General features: G+C 41.8%; 1 protein-coding gene and 1 pseudogene across 2 annotated transcripts in view; one reads left to right on the top strand and one right to left on the bottom strand.

Annotated features, from left to right (window-relative positions):
• Positions 1-14,031, top strand: part of SLC24A3 (solute carrier family 24 member 3) — a 561,375-nt gene that overhangs the window by 375,254 nt on the left and 172,090 nt on the right. For both annotated transcript variants that reach the window (XM_037811901.1, XM_037811900.1), the window contains one exon: positions 13,789-13,863. In XM_037811901.1, coding sequence (XP_037667829.1) covers positions 13,789-13,863 — 75 coding nt within the window. The remainder of the gene's footprint in view (positions 1-13,788; positions 13,864-14,031) is intronic.
• Positions 9,853-12,223, bottom strand: LOC119515934 (annotated as a pseudogene).

The following is a 14,031-nucleotide window of genomic DNA, read 5'->3' as shown; positions in this document are numbered from 1 at the left end:
TCTCTAGATCTTCTCTAGGAATTGCTCCACCAGCACCACCTTCATTGAAATTAAAGACAGGGCAACATGAATGCAGATGATGTAGTAAAATGAAATTGTCTGTGAAAACCGCTGACTAGAGATGCCACATTTAACAGCAGGGTGAATGCCGTGCTGTTCAGTTGCACTTGCTCTCACATTTCAGAAGCCCTCATGGGTACCGGCATTTCAGCTAGAGCCTGTTCACCTCCATTAAGTCACAGGCTATGATGATTTCCTGTTACCTTAGGTACTTTTCAGTTTAACCACTGTACCCAAAGTTCTCTAGTTTCATTAGTCCCAATCAACCTTTGAAATGGCCTGCTGAGATAGCATTTATCTTTCAAACCCCTGTTCAATAGCCACTTCCTCTGTTAAGCCTTCTCTGACCTTCTTTGCTGCTCTGCGCCCAGAGAAATTAATCCTCTGTGCCCCATATCAGTTAGGGAGACACTTGGCTGCAAGTACAGAAACCCTGCTTAATGGTGGCTGAGCAAATAGGGTATTTATTTTCTCACATTAGAAGTGCAGAAGGAGTTGGTTTCTGGCATGAGTTCAGCTGCTGAATGGTGTCCTCAGGGTTCCTGCACCCTTAGTATTTGGGTTTATAGCCTCATGGTCATTGTGTGTCTTATGTTCATACAGTGGCTGCTGCCATTCCAGACATCTCATCCAAATCCAACACAGGAAGAAAGAGATGACTTTAGTGGGATCTGTCCCTTTTTCTTATTGGCCAAAACTGTGTCCCATGGCCATGGTTAATTCTAGGAGGGCTGGAAAAGCTGGCTATATTGACACTCAGAACAACATTGGAGTTCAGTTTGCAAGATAAAAGTGCATGGTTAATGGTTAGGCCATCAACGGTGTCTACCACAGCACAGAACTCTATCCTAGGATTTTCACACTGAGTTGAGGGTGCCACTTACCTTAGGTACTCTCAACTGGACCTTGAGTTATCCTTTAAGTCCAGGGGCAGCAGCTTATTAAATCTGAGCACCAAGGAGTCCATCTGTCTTGGAACTGGTGCTCCACACATTATTGTCGAATTACTAAATAAATAAATAACTCTTCAAATCCTAAGATGTGGCTACCTCAGAATAGAATCATTATTTTCTTTGGTGGCCTCTGAATAGTGTATACTTTAAACATATAAATATTATTTCAATTGAGAAGAAAATGTATGGTCCCCGTCACCTCTGCTCTGCTTTGTCATCTTGTCTTTTAGGAATTTTTCACATTTGCTCTCTTAGAAGTTTCTTCTCGTTATTGTTTTCTTCACCATCACACTTTTTATTATCTTGACTGTATCTGTTACCTGTTGGCATAGTAATGCTGTGTAACAAGTGCATAACCCCAAAACCTCAGTGACATTGTTTAGCTCACGGGTCCTTGGGGTGCAGCTGAACTGGATTGGCCCTGGCTGGTCTCAGCTGGGCTCGCTCACTTCTGGGGTTAACTACTTGTCACTTGATCTCTAACAGCCTAAGCTGGGACACCTGGGGTGACTCGGCTCTGTTCCATGCGTCTCTCATCCTCCCGCAGGCTAGCTTGAGTGTGTCCTCATGGCAGTGGCAGAGGGCAGGTAACAAATAGAAATGTGCAAGTGCTCTTTCGAGGCTCTGAGTCATGTCAGCTAAATCCCCTTAGCCAAGCCAAGTCCCAAGGTCAATCCTGATTCTCTTGAGTGAAAAGAACTGTACAGTCACATGGCAGAGGGCATGGATCCAGGGAAGGGTGAAGGATGGAAGCCCTTCCTGCAATCTGTATGCCACACTTACTTCATCACATAAAGGCTGCCTGACCTTGGGTAGCTCAGCTTCACTTTCCCAAGCTTCAGGCTCTGCCTCTGTATTGTGGATATAATAGTAGCACCTACATCATGAATTGGTTAATAAAACTCCATATATAAAGTGCTTGGCCCACAGCAGGCACTGAATGAACGTTAGCCGTTGTTATTAATATTGTCTTTATCTTATTGTTGCTATAACAGTGACTATGCATGAGTTGCTTTGCCACATACAATCCCCTTTCTCATTCGTTTCCTTTTACTCCTCACGACAGCTTTGTAGTCTAACTAGAGAGCATGCTGTGGTTAGTTCTCAGTTGAGGGGTAAGGGAGGTAAGGAGAGTGTTCAGTTTGCTGATGCTTCCTTTTTGCAAAACACCAGAAATGGATCGGCTTTTATAAAGGGGGTTTATTTGGTTACAAAGTTACAGTCTTAAGGCCATAAAGTGTCCAAGGTAAGTCATCAATAATTGGGTACCTTCACTGGAGGATGGCCAATGGTGTTTAGAAAACCTCTGTTAGCTGGGAAGGCACATGGCTATCATCTGCTCCAGAGTTCTGGTTTCAAAATGGCTTTCTCCTAGGATGTTCCTCTCTGAGCTGCAGCTCCTCAAAAATGTCACTCTTAGTTGCTCTTGGGGTGTTTGTCCTCTCTTAGCTTCTCCAGAGCAAAAGTCTGCTTTCAAAGGCCATCTCTGAAGTGTCTCTGTAATTTGCAGCTCCTCTCTCAGCTCCTGTGCATTCTTCAAAGTGTCCCTCTTGGCTGTGGCAAGCTCACTCCTTCTGTCTGAGCTTATATAGTGCTCCAGTAAACTCGTCAAGGTCCATGCTGAATGGGCAGGGCCACACCTCCATGGAAATTATCTAATCAGAGTTATCACCTACAGTTGGGTGGGTTGCATCTCCATGGAAACACTCCAAGGATTACAATCTAATCAACACTATTATGTCTGCCAATGTAAGATTGCATCAAAGATAATGGCATTTTGGGGGACATAATACATTCAAACTGGCACAGAGAATGTCTCAATTTGCCAGGCTGCTGAGACAAATACCACAGTGGGATGGCTTAAAAGAAATTTATTGGCTCACAGTTTCAAAAACTAGAAATCTAAAATCAAAGCATTGGCAGAACCATGCTTTCTCTCCAAAATCAGTAGCATGCCTTTTGAGGAGGTACATAATTTAATCTACCACGGAGAGTCAACCAGGGTCACACAGCTTGGAAATGTCAAATGCAGGACTTAATCAGAAATCCTTTACCATGTCTTGAGCCTCTTCCAAGACCCCTAACGGCCTCTCTTTCCGCAGCAGCCTGTGGCCAGTCCTTCCCCTTGACAGCTTCCAGAGGTGACACCAGCTACTCCTTGGCATAAACAGAGCCCTTGTTCTGTGTAGACCACTCTCGACAGGGTGGGTAGGAGCATGTGAAGGACACAGCCATTGCCCTTGAAGAGAGGGAGTCCAGATACAAGAACAGAAAACGTGGCTTTCCATCCAGTGCCAATGGCAATCCCTACACAGAGGGCCTGATAAGTCCACAATGAAGAGAAGACCGAGGTGGAGCTTGAAATGAAAACCTCCTCTCTCCTCTCCAACCACCCGGCGTTTCCAGGACGCCTCACACATCCACTTGTTCTGCTTGTGTAGCGGGATCCTAGGCTTCACCGCAGCACGTTTAGGCTGACCCTCAGGTATTGGGCTAGCTCAAATTTTTTTGAGAGTCCAAATCTGGCTCATATTTTGTGTCGCACCTGGTAAACAAATAATAAAGAATAGCAATGTCCCTGATAGGCAGCCCCCAAAAGTGAATGGCTGGGATTCTGAAAATGCCCTTCTTTCATGTGATTAGAGAAGACAGCTTTTTAAAAAATTATTAGTAGTAAGTGAGCTAAAAATGAGAAAAGGTGATAGTGGGTGGTGATACAGAAATGACCTCCCCATGGGAAAGTATCTTTGTGAGAAACCTTGGAACAGAGTCCTGGGGTCACATCTGAGCTAGGCATATGTCCTGGAGCAAGATACTTACACTCTCTGAATTGTTGGAAAATGGGAAATGTATAGATGCCTTACACAGGAGTTGGAAGAATTAAGTATTGCTCCTTGTAAAGTACCTAGCATTCCTGGTAAATGACAAGTGTTAGCAATATTATTATTACCATATTTTATTTTTATCAATGCTCTTATTATATCCTTTGCAAATACCAAAATGGTCAGAGTAATCTAAACATGCTTCATTCTTTAAAATATTTGTGCCCGTTTGTATTGATAATGCTACCAATACCACACTTCTAGTAGGCTTTCTGGATCTTCAAGTTCAAATCGGTGCATTTGTTTTCTTCATTTGTTCTGTTAGCATGGTTCTTTTAGTTTGATTTCCAGTGGGAACACATTTTCCAGTGGGCAACATGGCAGAGAGTTAGAACAGACTTCTCTGCAACCAAAGTGGCAGGTCCACTTTCTGTGGGCAGGCAGGGCTTGGTGGCTGGTCTTGCAGTCCTCCCAGGGACCCCAGACAGGCCTTGTCAATGGGGTCTGATTGGCAAGGATGTGCCCACTTCACACTGACTTGTGCATCAGAAATAGTGTGGCTTTCAGTAACTCTCACCCCAGAGTGTCTGACAGATCTATTCATTTATCAGCCCAGTCAAAGGATTGATTTCACAGTGCATTTGTTGGAGCTTCCTGCCTCAGAACAGGATCAATACATAATATCGGAACATAGTCACAGATTGATAATTTATGGACTTCTAAGTGGTACCAGCTGTTTCAGTGAGTTGAGTATGTCAGCTTTGGACAGCTTATTTAGATCTTGATTAATCAACAAATGTGCAACTCTGTATTCAGATGACTTTATCTTGGTGTTCTTTCAAAGACAATGACAGAAAACCTATATAACATTGGACTATCCAAGCTGTGCGATGGAAAAGAGTTGGAGTCCATTTCAATTCAGGAATGTATTTTCTGACTCATCCACAAGGCTGTAAAAATAAAAGCATTAACTTTTAAAACATTGACATTAAAAAAAAAAACAAAAACAAAAAACCCATGGGCAAATAATTTTGTACAGATCATGAATAGACCAGTCTATAAAAAGTTATTTTTGAGCTCTCTGCATGCCAGGCATCAAGGCTCCTTAGAGATTAGAGATTATAAGGCAGAGTCCTTGCCTCTCATATCTCCCACCGTCTACAAAAATCACATGAGAAACAAATTCAAGGTGGAAAAATTGGGAAGTATGGATAGCAATTATAAAATACAGAGAGAGAGAGGTGGCTACTATTTTGATTTACAGCCTTCTGAACTCTTACAGATACAAATGCTTATATAAAGTGTCTGTGTGTGTGTGTGTGTAGGCAGATTAAATTACATGGATAATTTAACAAAAAAGATTGTCCATACTATTTTATAACATTTTCCATTTATCAATATATTGTGAATGCCTTTTCTTGTCACTAAGTAGGGATTTACTAATCCCTTTCAACAGTATTTCATGGTACAATGAATCACGGTTTATATAACCCATCCCATGGGTGTATTTCATCAAGCCATATAAAAGTTATGGATCGGGTTTGATACTTTATTATATTCAGCAATCTTGGGATGATTATCACCATGCATATATTTTTGTGCACTTCTCAAATATTTCCACAGAATCAAGCCTTAGGATGCACTTGAGAATCTCACAATCTCATTGAAGAGCTCAAACACATCATGTGAAAAGGAAACCAGCTCTTTTAAAAGGGGGGAGAGTGGTTAAATGAGTATCACAGCCAAGAGTCAAAGAAGGATTATTTCAGGCCTGCTTTGTTACAGAAGGCTTCATGAAGGGGATGGTTGCAAGTCACAGCAGCTCAGCTCAAATCAGCTTAAGTGCAAGAGGCCTGTTTTTAGTTTGGTCTCAGACTGGGCTGGATCCAGGGTTCAAACAGGCACCAGTGTATGTGTGTGTCTCTCTCTACCTGCCACATCTCTTGCTCCCACTTCTCAGGCCCACTGTCTTTGGGCAACTCCAGACTCGGGTGGTTTTGTAGCACTGGTGAGCTCATGAGAAGAGAGCCCCTCTCCTCTCCCACTCTCTGTTAATCCCTGATTGGCACCTAACAGACTTTCTTTCCAGTTTCTGGCATGTGCCTACAGCCTGTGGCGAGGGAGGGAAGAGGTATGTGACCAAAGCTCCCATCCCATGGAACAGTTCTCAAAAGGAAAAGATGCTGGGAGGTCAAAAAATGAGAGCTGTCCACTACTGAAGATGCTGGACCTTGAAGGATGAGTAACCACATCTGTCAGATGCTGTGGGCTGCAAGGAATAGGGAAACTCCAAATCAAACTGGCTTCCACAATGCTTAGGCCATGTTATGAAGTCTAGAGGCAGGTGGGCTCTGGCATCACATGATTAGTGGCAAGGTGATGTCATTGAGGGCTCGGGTGCTTTCTGACTCAGGGTTAGCTTCATCTCAAGCTGGTTTCCCTCAACATGGCTGCCAAAGGCAGTCAGGGCTCCCAGTTTTCTTCTCCACTTCCAGCACCAGAGTGAGAAACCTTTCCTCTGGCAAGGACTATAAAACCTTTCCTTCCTTCTGATTGGGCCAGCCGAGGCCATGTGCCCACCCCTGAACCAATGGCCATCACCAGGGGAATAGGGCACACTGATTGACCAGTCAGTATCTACTCTTGGAGAAAAGGGTGGGGTCACCTTCCACATGGAGCATGATGGAATTCTTTTATATATACATGCTTTTTTAAACATTTTTATTGTGAAATATAACACAGAAAAGTGATAACTTTCAAAGATGATTTAAGAAGTATTTACAGAGCAAAATTTAAAGAATGTTATGGGTTACTGTTCCACAATTTCAGTTAACCAACTTTGGTTTTATTTATTCTATTGGTTTTTTTGTTCTCCAGCTCATTTATTTCTGCTTTAATCTTTGTTATTTCTTTTCTTCTACTTGCATTAGGATCAGTTTGCTGCTCTTTCTCTAGCTTTTTCAGTTGTTCATTAGGTCTTTGGTTTTAGTGCTTTCTTCCTTTTTAATGTATACGTTTAGAGCTATAAATTTCCCTCTCAGCACTGCCTTTGCTGCATTCCATAGGCTTTGATATGTGGTGCTCTCATTTTCATTCATCTCTAGATATTTACCAATTTCTCCTGCAATTTCTTCTTGAACCCACTGATTGTTTAAGAGTATGTTGTTTAACCTCCAGATATTTGTGAAAGTTCTGGTTCTTTGGTGGTTATTGAGTACAAGTTGCATTTCATTATGGTCAGAGATGGTGCATTGAATAATTCCAGTCTTTTTAGATTTATTGAGACATGTTTTGTGCCCCAGCATATGATCTATCCTGGAGAACATTCTGTGAGCACTGGAGAAGAATGTTTATCCTGGCAGTTTTGGATGTAATGATCTATATATGTCTGTTAGTCTAATTCATTTATCATATTGTTTAGGTTCTCAATTTCCTTATTGGTCCCCTGTCTCGATGTTCTATCTATAGAAGAGAGTGGGAGTAGTGTATTGAAGTTTCCCATGATTATTGTAGAAACATCTTTTGCTCCCTTCAGTTTTGCCAATGTTTGTCTCATGTGCTTTGGAGCTCCTTGGTTGGGTGCATAAACATTTATGTTTGTTATTACTTCTTGGTGAATTGTCTCTTTTATTAATGCATAGTGTCCTTCTTTGTCTTTTATGACACCTTTTCATTTAAAGTCTGTTTTGTCCAATATTAGTATAGCTACCAGTGCTTTCCTTGCTGTAGCTTCTGTGGAATGTTTTTTTTCCATCCTTTCACTTTCAGTCTCTTTGTGTTACAGGGTCTAAGATGAGTCTCTTGTAAACAGTATATTGATGATTCATACTTTTTACTCCATTCTACCAATCTGTATCTTTTAGTTGGAGAGTTAATCCATTCACATTCAAAGTTATTAATTTGAAGGCCATTTCCAAACCAACCATCTTATCCTTTGGTCTTTCTTTATGAGATCTATTTCCTGCCCCCTTCTCTTTTTTCCTTTAAGTTACCCTTACTGATACTCTTCAGTTCTGTGCCTTTCTCCAGACCTCTTCTTTCTTTTTTCCCAGCCAGTAGAACTCTCTTTGGTATTTCTTGCAGGGCAGGTTTCTTGTTAACAAATTCTCTCATCATCTGCTTGTCTGTGAAAATTTTAAACTTTCCCTCAATTTTGAAGGAGAGCTTTGCTGGATAAAGAATTCTTGGCTGGCAATTTTTCTGTTTCAGAATCTTAAATATGTCCTACCAGTGCCTTCTTGCCTCCATGGTGCCTGCCGAGTAATCAGTACTTAGTCTTATGTGGTTTCCTTTGTATGTGGTGTGCATCACTTCTCTCTTGTTGCTTTCAGGACTTTCTCCTTCTCTTCAGCATTTGACAGTCTGATTAGTGTATGTCTCAGAGTGGGTCTATTTGAATTTATTCTATTTGGGATTCATTGGGTTTCTCTGATTTGCATATTTATGTCATTTGTTAGGGTTAGGAAGTTTTCCCCAACTGTGTCCTCAGATACTCTTCCTAGTCCTTTATTCTATTCTCTTTTTGGGATGCCAATGATTCTTACATTTGTCCACTTCCTATTATCCATCATTTCCCTGAAATCATTTTAAATAGTTCGATTTTTTTCACCATTTGTTCTTTTGTGCATCCACATTCAATTGCTTTGTCCTCTAGTTCACTTATTCTTTTTGCTTCTTAAATCTACTGTTGTGTGTCTCTATTATGTTTTTTCTTTATAAAAGTAGCAAATTTATTTCAATATCTAGTTTCATCTTTAAAATAGAGCTGTTGGACAATTTTTTGTAACTTAAAATTCATATAAAAAGTGGGGAAAACATTAATAAGCTATTAAAGACTGACCAAGAAAAACATTTTTGGACCACATATTTACAAAAGCCATGTATAATAGTAAAAATTCCAGTTATACTACTTACTGAGAAGTATTCTTTAGCTCTTTACTTCTAAATATAACATTCTCATTTTTACATAATTTTTCTTTTACCCTAATTACTATGCCCAACAAAATTTTTCCAAGTTTTCCTTACAACTTATGAAGTATGACTTAACTGTTCATCTTAAGAATTCCTTTAAAGAACTCTTTTGTTTGATCAAAAAGTATAGCACATCACTACCACATGAGTTAAACAAAAAATGGAGTAAAAAACAAAAGTGGTATCTATATAATAAGCAAATTACCTGATAAGAATTTTAGCTATTTCACATTTCTGCTTAACACAAGCAAAAATAAAGCAGTTCCAAGCATACTACAATGTTTGGCATTTGTACTGCAAGCTTTAAATTATAATTTTATTCTGCTCAACAAGTCATCTCTAAGAAAATGGCCATGTTTGTAAATAAAAAAGAAATTGTTATATCCAGCAGGTGACATTCTACTAGTCAAGGCAAGAGAACTATTTATAAAATCAGGTTAAACAATGCAGAATGTCTGATATTTATATTTCTGGTATAAAGGCTAAAAATCAGACAAACTATGCAGAAAATGAAGAATTAAATGATTAATATTTTGCTTGAGAAAATCAGAAATGATTATATTCCAAGAAATAAGCAATAATGACAAAAGATGTGATTAATATAATGTGTATTTTTAAAGCCCAAACATACTTTTCATCTTAAAGAGGACAATTCTGACTTTTACTTTATTTGTACAGAATAGGACCTGGATTTAAGCTATTATTTGAATAGAGTTCATAATCTAAAGTCTTTTTTTTCACCATAGAATATTTTTATTTCAGTACATAGGCTACAAAATGGCAAATGACTAAGTCATTTATAAAGATTTTGTAAAATAACTGCTGATTTACCTAATAACTGTCACAGATACCAACATATTTCTATATCTGAGCCTAAAAGTTACTACAGTACTAAGGTCATAACTAATGTGATTCTTCCATATGGTCAGACTTAATTTACTATATAATACTGTCATAAAATCCAAAGAAGAAACCTTAGTGAGTCCTTCCAAAGCTGCGTAATTTTCCAAATGATTTTCCTCTGGTTTTAGAGCCTGTTCTTTGCTTCAACCCATTTTTAGTCATTTGGCTTTTGCAATATTTTCTTGACATTTTTGTTTCTTCTTCTGCTCCTTTTCCCTGGCCTCCATAATCTTGACCAATTTCCAGGACAGTACAGCACTTGCTAGGAACAATGGAGTCAGGGCCAAAATCACTGTCATAAGGAAGCCATGTGAGTCCTTTGCAGCCCATTCCACAACATACTCAGCCCAAGCCTTTATATCAGATATCTTTGCAGTGGTCTTAGGAAAACTTATGCTTGAGTCATGATCTCTAACTTTGTCCTAGGATTATTAGAGAGCCAGTCACAATTTCAGATGACCCTTGGTTGTGTTCCAGTTTGCTAATGCTGCTGTTATGCAAAATACCAGAACTGTATTGGCTTTTATAAAGGGGGTTTATTTGGTTACAAAGTTATAGTCCTTAGGACTATAAAAGTGTCCAAACTAAGGCATCAATAGATGATACCTTCACTGAAGAATGGCCGATGGCATCCAGAACACCTCTGTTACCTGGGAAGGCATGTGGCTGGCATCAGTTGATTCCAGGTTGTGTTCCATCTCCTCTCTCAGCTCCTGTGCATTCTTGGTTCTTTCTCCAAGGACATTTCTCTCTATGTCTTAGTATTTCCCGGGGCAAACTCTGGGCTTCATCTCGTAGTTAATTTCCTTCTTTCTGCATCTCCAGGTATCTCTAAGTGTCAGTGTCAGCAAGTGTCTGGACCTGTGTGGCTCTTTTTAAAGGACTCCGGTAAACTAATCAAGACTTACCCTGAATGGGGAGGGGGTGTAAAATCTCCGTGGAAGCATTCAATCACAAGGTCACGCCCTGATCAAAAAGATTAATCAATCTGCCCCCACAAGATTGCATTAAAGATTATGGCTTTTTCTGGGGGACATAATATATACCAACTGGCACAGTTTTCTTCTTCTTAAGTTCTACCAAAAACTTCCGAGAGAAGGTTTAAATTCCTTCTTTCCCCTAACGAGGCCCCAGGGGCCACATTCACCCCAGACCCTCAGCCTCCACAGGCGTGGGCCTGGGCCCCTTCCCTCTCCGGCAGACCTGGTGGGATTCACGGAGCAGAGGGTCCCGGGTAATCTGAGCCCTGCCACACTTCACACCCCTGGGGCCATGACTGACTCCCCTGGGCACGGAGGTAAAACTATAGCAATGACCACACTCCAGCATCCCATACATCACCCCCTGAGCCTGAGGTACTGACCCCCACTCCCATCCAGTATATTTTTAATTTGATCTACAGTACCTTTTATGTCCATAAGCTCTGCTTTTTTTTAAAATTACTGTCTCAAATTCTTCTTTATGCTCTTTTAGAGCCTTCTTGATGTCTTCTATGTCCTTAGACAACACATTGAAGTTGTTTTGAAGATTTATATGTACTTCTTTGATTAATTGCTCCAAGTTCTGTGTCTCTTCCAGTTTTTTAATTTGTTTGGCTTGTCCATATCTTCTTGGGTCTTCATGTGCTTTGCGATTGTCTGTTGACTACGGGCCATTTGCTTATCTTGATGTGCCAGTTTGAATATATTATGTCCTCTCAAAAGCCATATTCTGTAATGCAGTCTTGTGGGGGCAGATGTATTAGTGTTTATTAGGTTGAAATCTTTTGATAAAGTGTTTCCGTGGAGATGTGACTCAATCAAGTGTGGGCAAAAGGTTTGGTTAAATTATTTCCATGGAGATATGGTTTCCGCCCATTCAGGGTGGGTCTTACTTTAATCACTGGAGTCCTATAATAGAGCTCACAAACAGAAGGAGCACAGAGCATCTGAGAAAGACATTTTGGACAGAGGCTAAGAGCTGACACTGACACTGATACTTGGAGATGTCTGGAGACATTTGGAGATGCCTGCCCAAAGTTTGCTCCAGAGAAGCTAAGAGAGGACCCTGCTGCTTAGATACACAGGAGCTGAAGAAGCTAAGAGAGACCCAGAGACACTTTGGAGAAGGCCATTTTGAAATGCAACCAGGGAGCAAAGGAACAGCAGATGCCAGCCACGTGCCTTCCCAGCTAACAGAGGTTTTTCGGACGCCATTGGCCATTCTTCAGTGAAAGGTATCATTTTGTTGATGCTTTAGTTTGGACACTTGTATGGTCTCAGAAATGCAAATTTATAACTTAATAAATCCTCTTAATAAAAGCCAATCCGTTTCTGGTATTTTGCATAACGACAGCATTAGTGAACCAGAACACTTGATAAGGTCATTTGGGGGAAATGTAGGACTATTTGGACATTTGTTTAAAATTTGGCAGAAATACAGCTTGCTAGAGTGCACTTTCCCTGTCTTCCCAAAAGATGGTGCTCCTGAGCCACCTCTTACCCTCAAGCCAGCTTTCCCCAACTGCGCCTGCATGTTGGGCGGGGTCCAAACCAGGTGGAAATCCAATCAGCGCACCAGTTCTCCATGTGCACTGGGGACTGTCAGCCTGGGGGTGGAGGGTGGGCCCTGTGCCGTTCAGCAGGGAGTCTGCATAAGGGCACAGTGGCTCTGGTGATTCCTAGGCCTCTGAGTGGATCACCCTCAGGCCATGGAGCTGCACATCTAACCCTCTAGTTCAGACATGCCCCATTCCCTGCCCACCGTGCGCCCACGAGCCTCTGGGGTCTGGGAGGGACTCCTGGTGCTTCCATGTGGCGCCTTTAGTTATCCCCGCTTCTTGCCTGTGCACACCGCGGACTTCTCTGGAGGGAGAGTACATGGCGTCAACACAGGTCCGCTGTTTCCTGAGTTCCTTCATGGGAGCTCCGCCCGGGGGACTGAGGAGGATTATCTCCCCAGCTAATTCTGAGATGGTTGTACAGGAATGGAAAGCTGCTCCGGCCCTGCTTGGCACCAGGCTCACAGCTGCCAGCCCCCAGTGGCAGTCCCAGTTGAAGAAACTCACCCCATCCTTTCAGATGTAATTTCTCTGCTTTTACTTCCAAGTCCCCTCTATGTATTGCAGAGGTCCTTCTCTGGCTGCTCATATGCTGGAACTGCTGCCTCAGGCGTTTTCTGCCTTTTCTTTGGTTTTATTCACGGAGGAGAGGTTTGCTCTGCCTCTCTTATTCTGCCGTCTTCCCAGAAGTCCATGATGGACTTTTGAATAAAACTGGGGTCCTCTTAGGAAGGGTTGGGGGATTGAAGCTGGGTGACCAACCAACAGTGGAGTCCAAATAAAATTTCATGAAATAGAGGGGAAGCATGGATGGGATAAAGCAGAGAGATGATTTCTGGCCAGAGAATAGAATCCCAGGGGATGCCTAAAGATGTGTAGGCAAGATTGCAGAAAGCTATCCTGCAGGGACCAGGAGAGGAAACAAGTTCAGCTGGAAGATTCATTGGCTTATTCATTCATTCTACATATATTTATGGAGCACTCGCTGTGTGCCATGTCCTATGCTAGGTGCTGGGGATACAGCACATAAACGAGATAGAGTTCACATCCATATGAACTTCTAGTAGAGAAGACAGGCAACACTGAAATTGATTTAATATATAATATGTTAAGAAAACAAAGCAGTATAAGTGGGATAGAAATGGGAGGGAGGGGAGTTCTGGGCCTCCTGCTAAAGCTGACATTTGAGCAGGAACCTTAATGATATGATGGAATGGACTGGAAAAACATCTGGGGAAGAGTATTATGGGTAGAGGACAAGTGCAACACCCTGCGGCAGGAGTCTGTGGCATATTTGGAGAAAAAGGGGATGGACAAGGGGGAGAGTGGCAGGCCATGAGGCCAGAGAGAAAGCCAGTACCATGTCACGTCAGGCCTCACAGCCATTGCAAAGACTTTGTACTTCCTCCCAGCGAGATGTTGGATCCATGATGATGGAGGACATTATAGAAGCTCTCCAGCTGGTGGGGAGGGCTGGATTCTCACCCCACTGCTCCACACTCATTCTGACTTCAACCCCTTCTCCTCTCCTCTCTTGCAGGCTATGTACATGTTTTATGCACTAGCCATCGTGTGTGATGACTTCTTCGTGCCCTCCTTGGAGAAGATCTGTGAGGTACGTGCCTCTGACTCTCAGTGTGCATGAGCCCATCCCAGACGCTAGGAACCAAGTACAGTGTTTTGTGCAAAATCTCTGCAAACATGCTTAGAATCTCACAATTCCGATCAACAGCCCAACCTCAACCTACACGACGGGCTTTCCCTGCTCCATTCAGCCATAACT

Source organism: Choloepus didactylus, chromosome 19, assembly GCF_015220235.1.
Source record: "Choloepus didactylus isolate mChoDid1 chromosome 19, mChoDid1.pri, whole genome shotgun sequence".
NCBI lineage: Eukaryota > Metazoa > Chordata > Mammalia > Pilosa > Megalonychidae > Choloepus > Choloepus didactylus.
The sequence above is the reverse complement of the archived record's forward strand: the minus strand, read 5'-3'. Positions and strand labels throughout refer to the sequence as shown.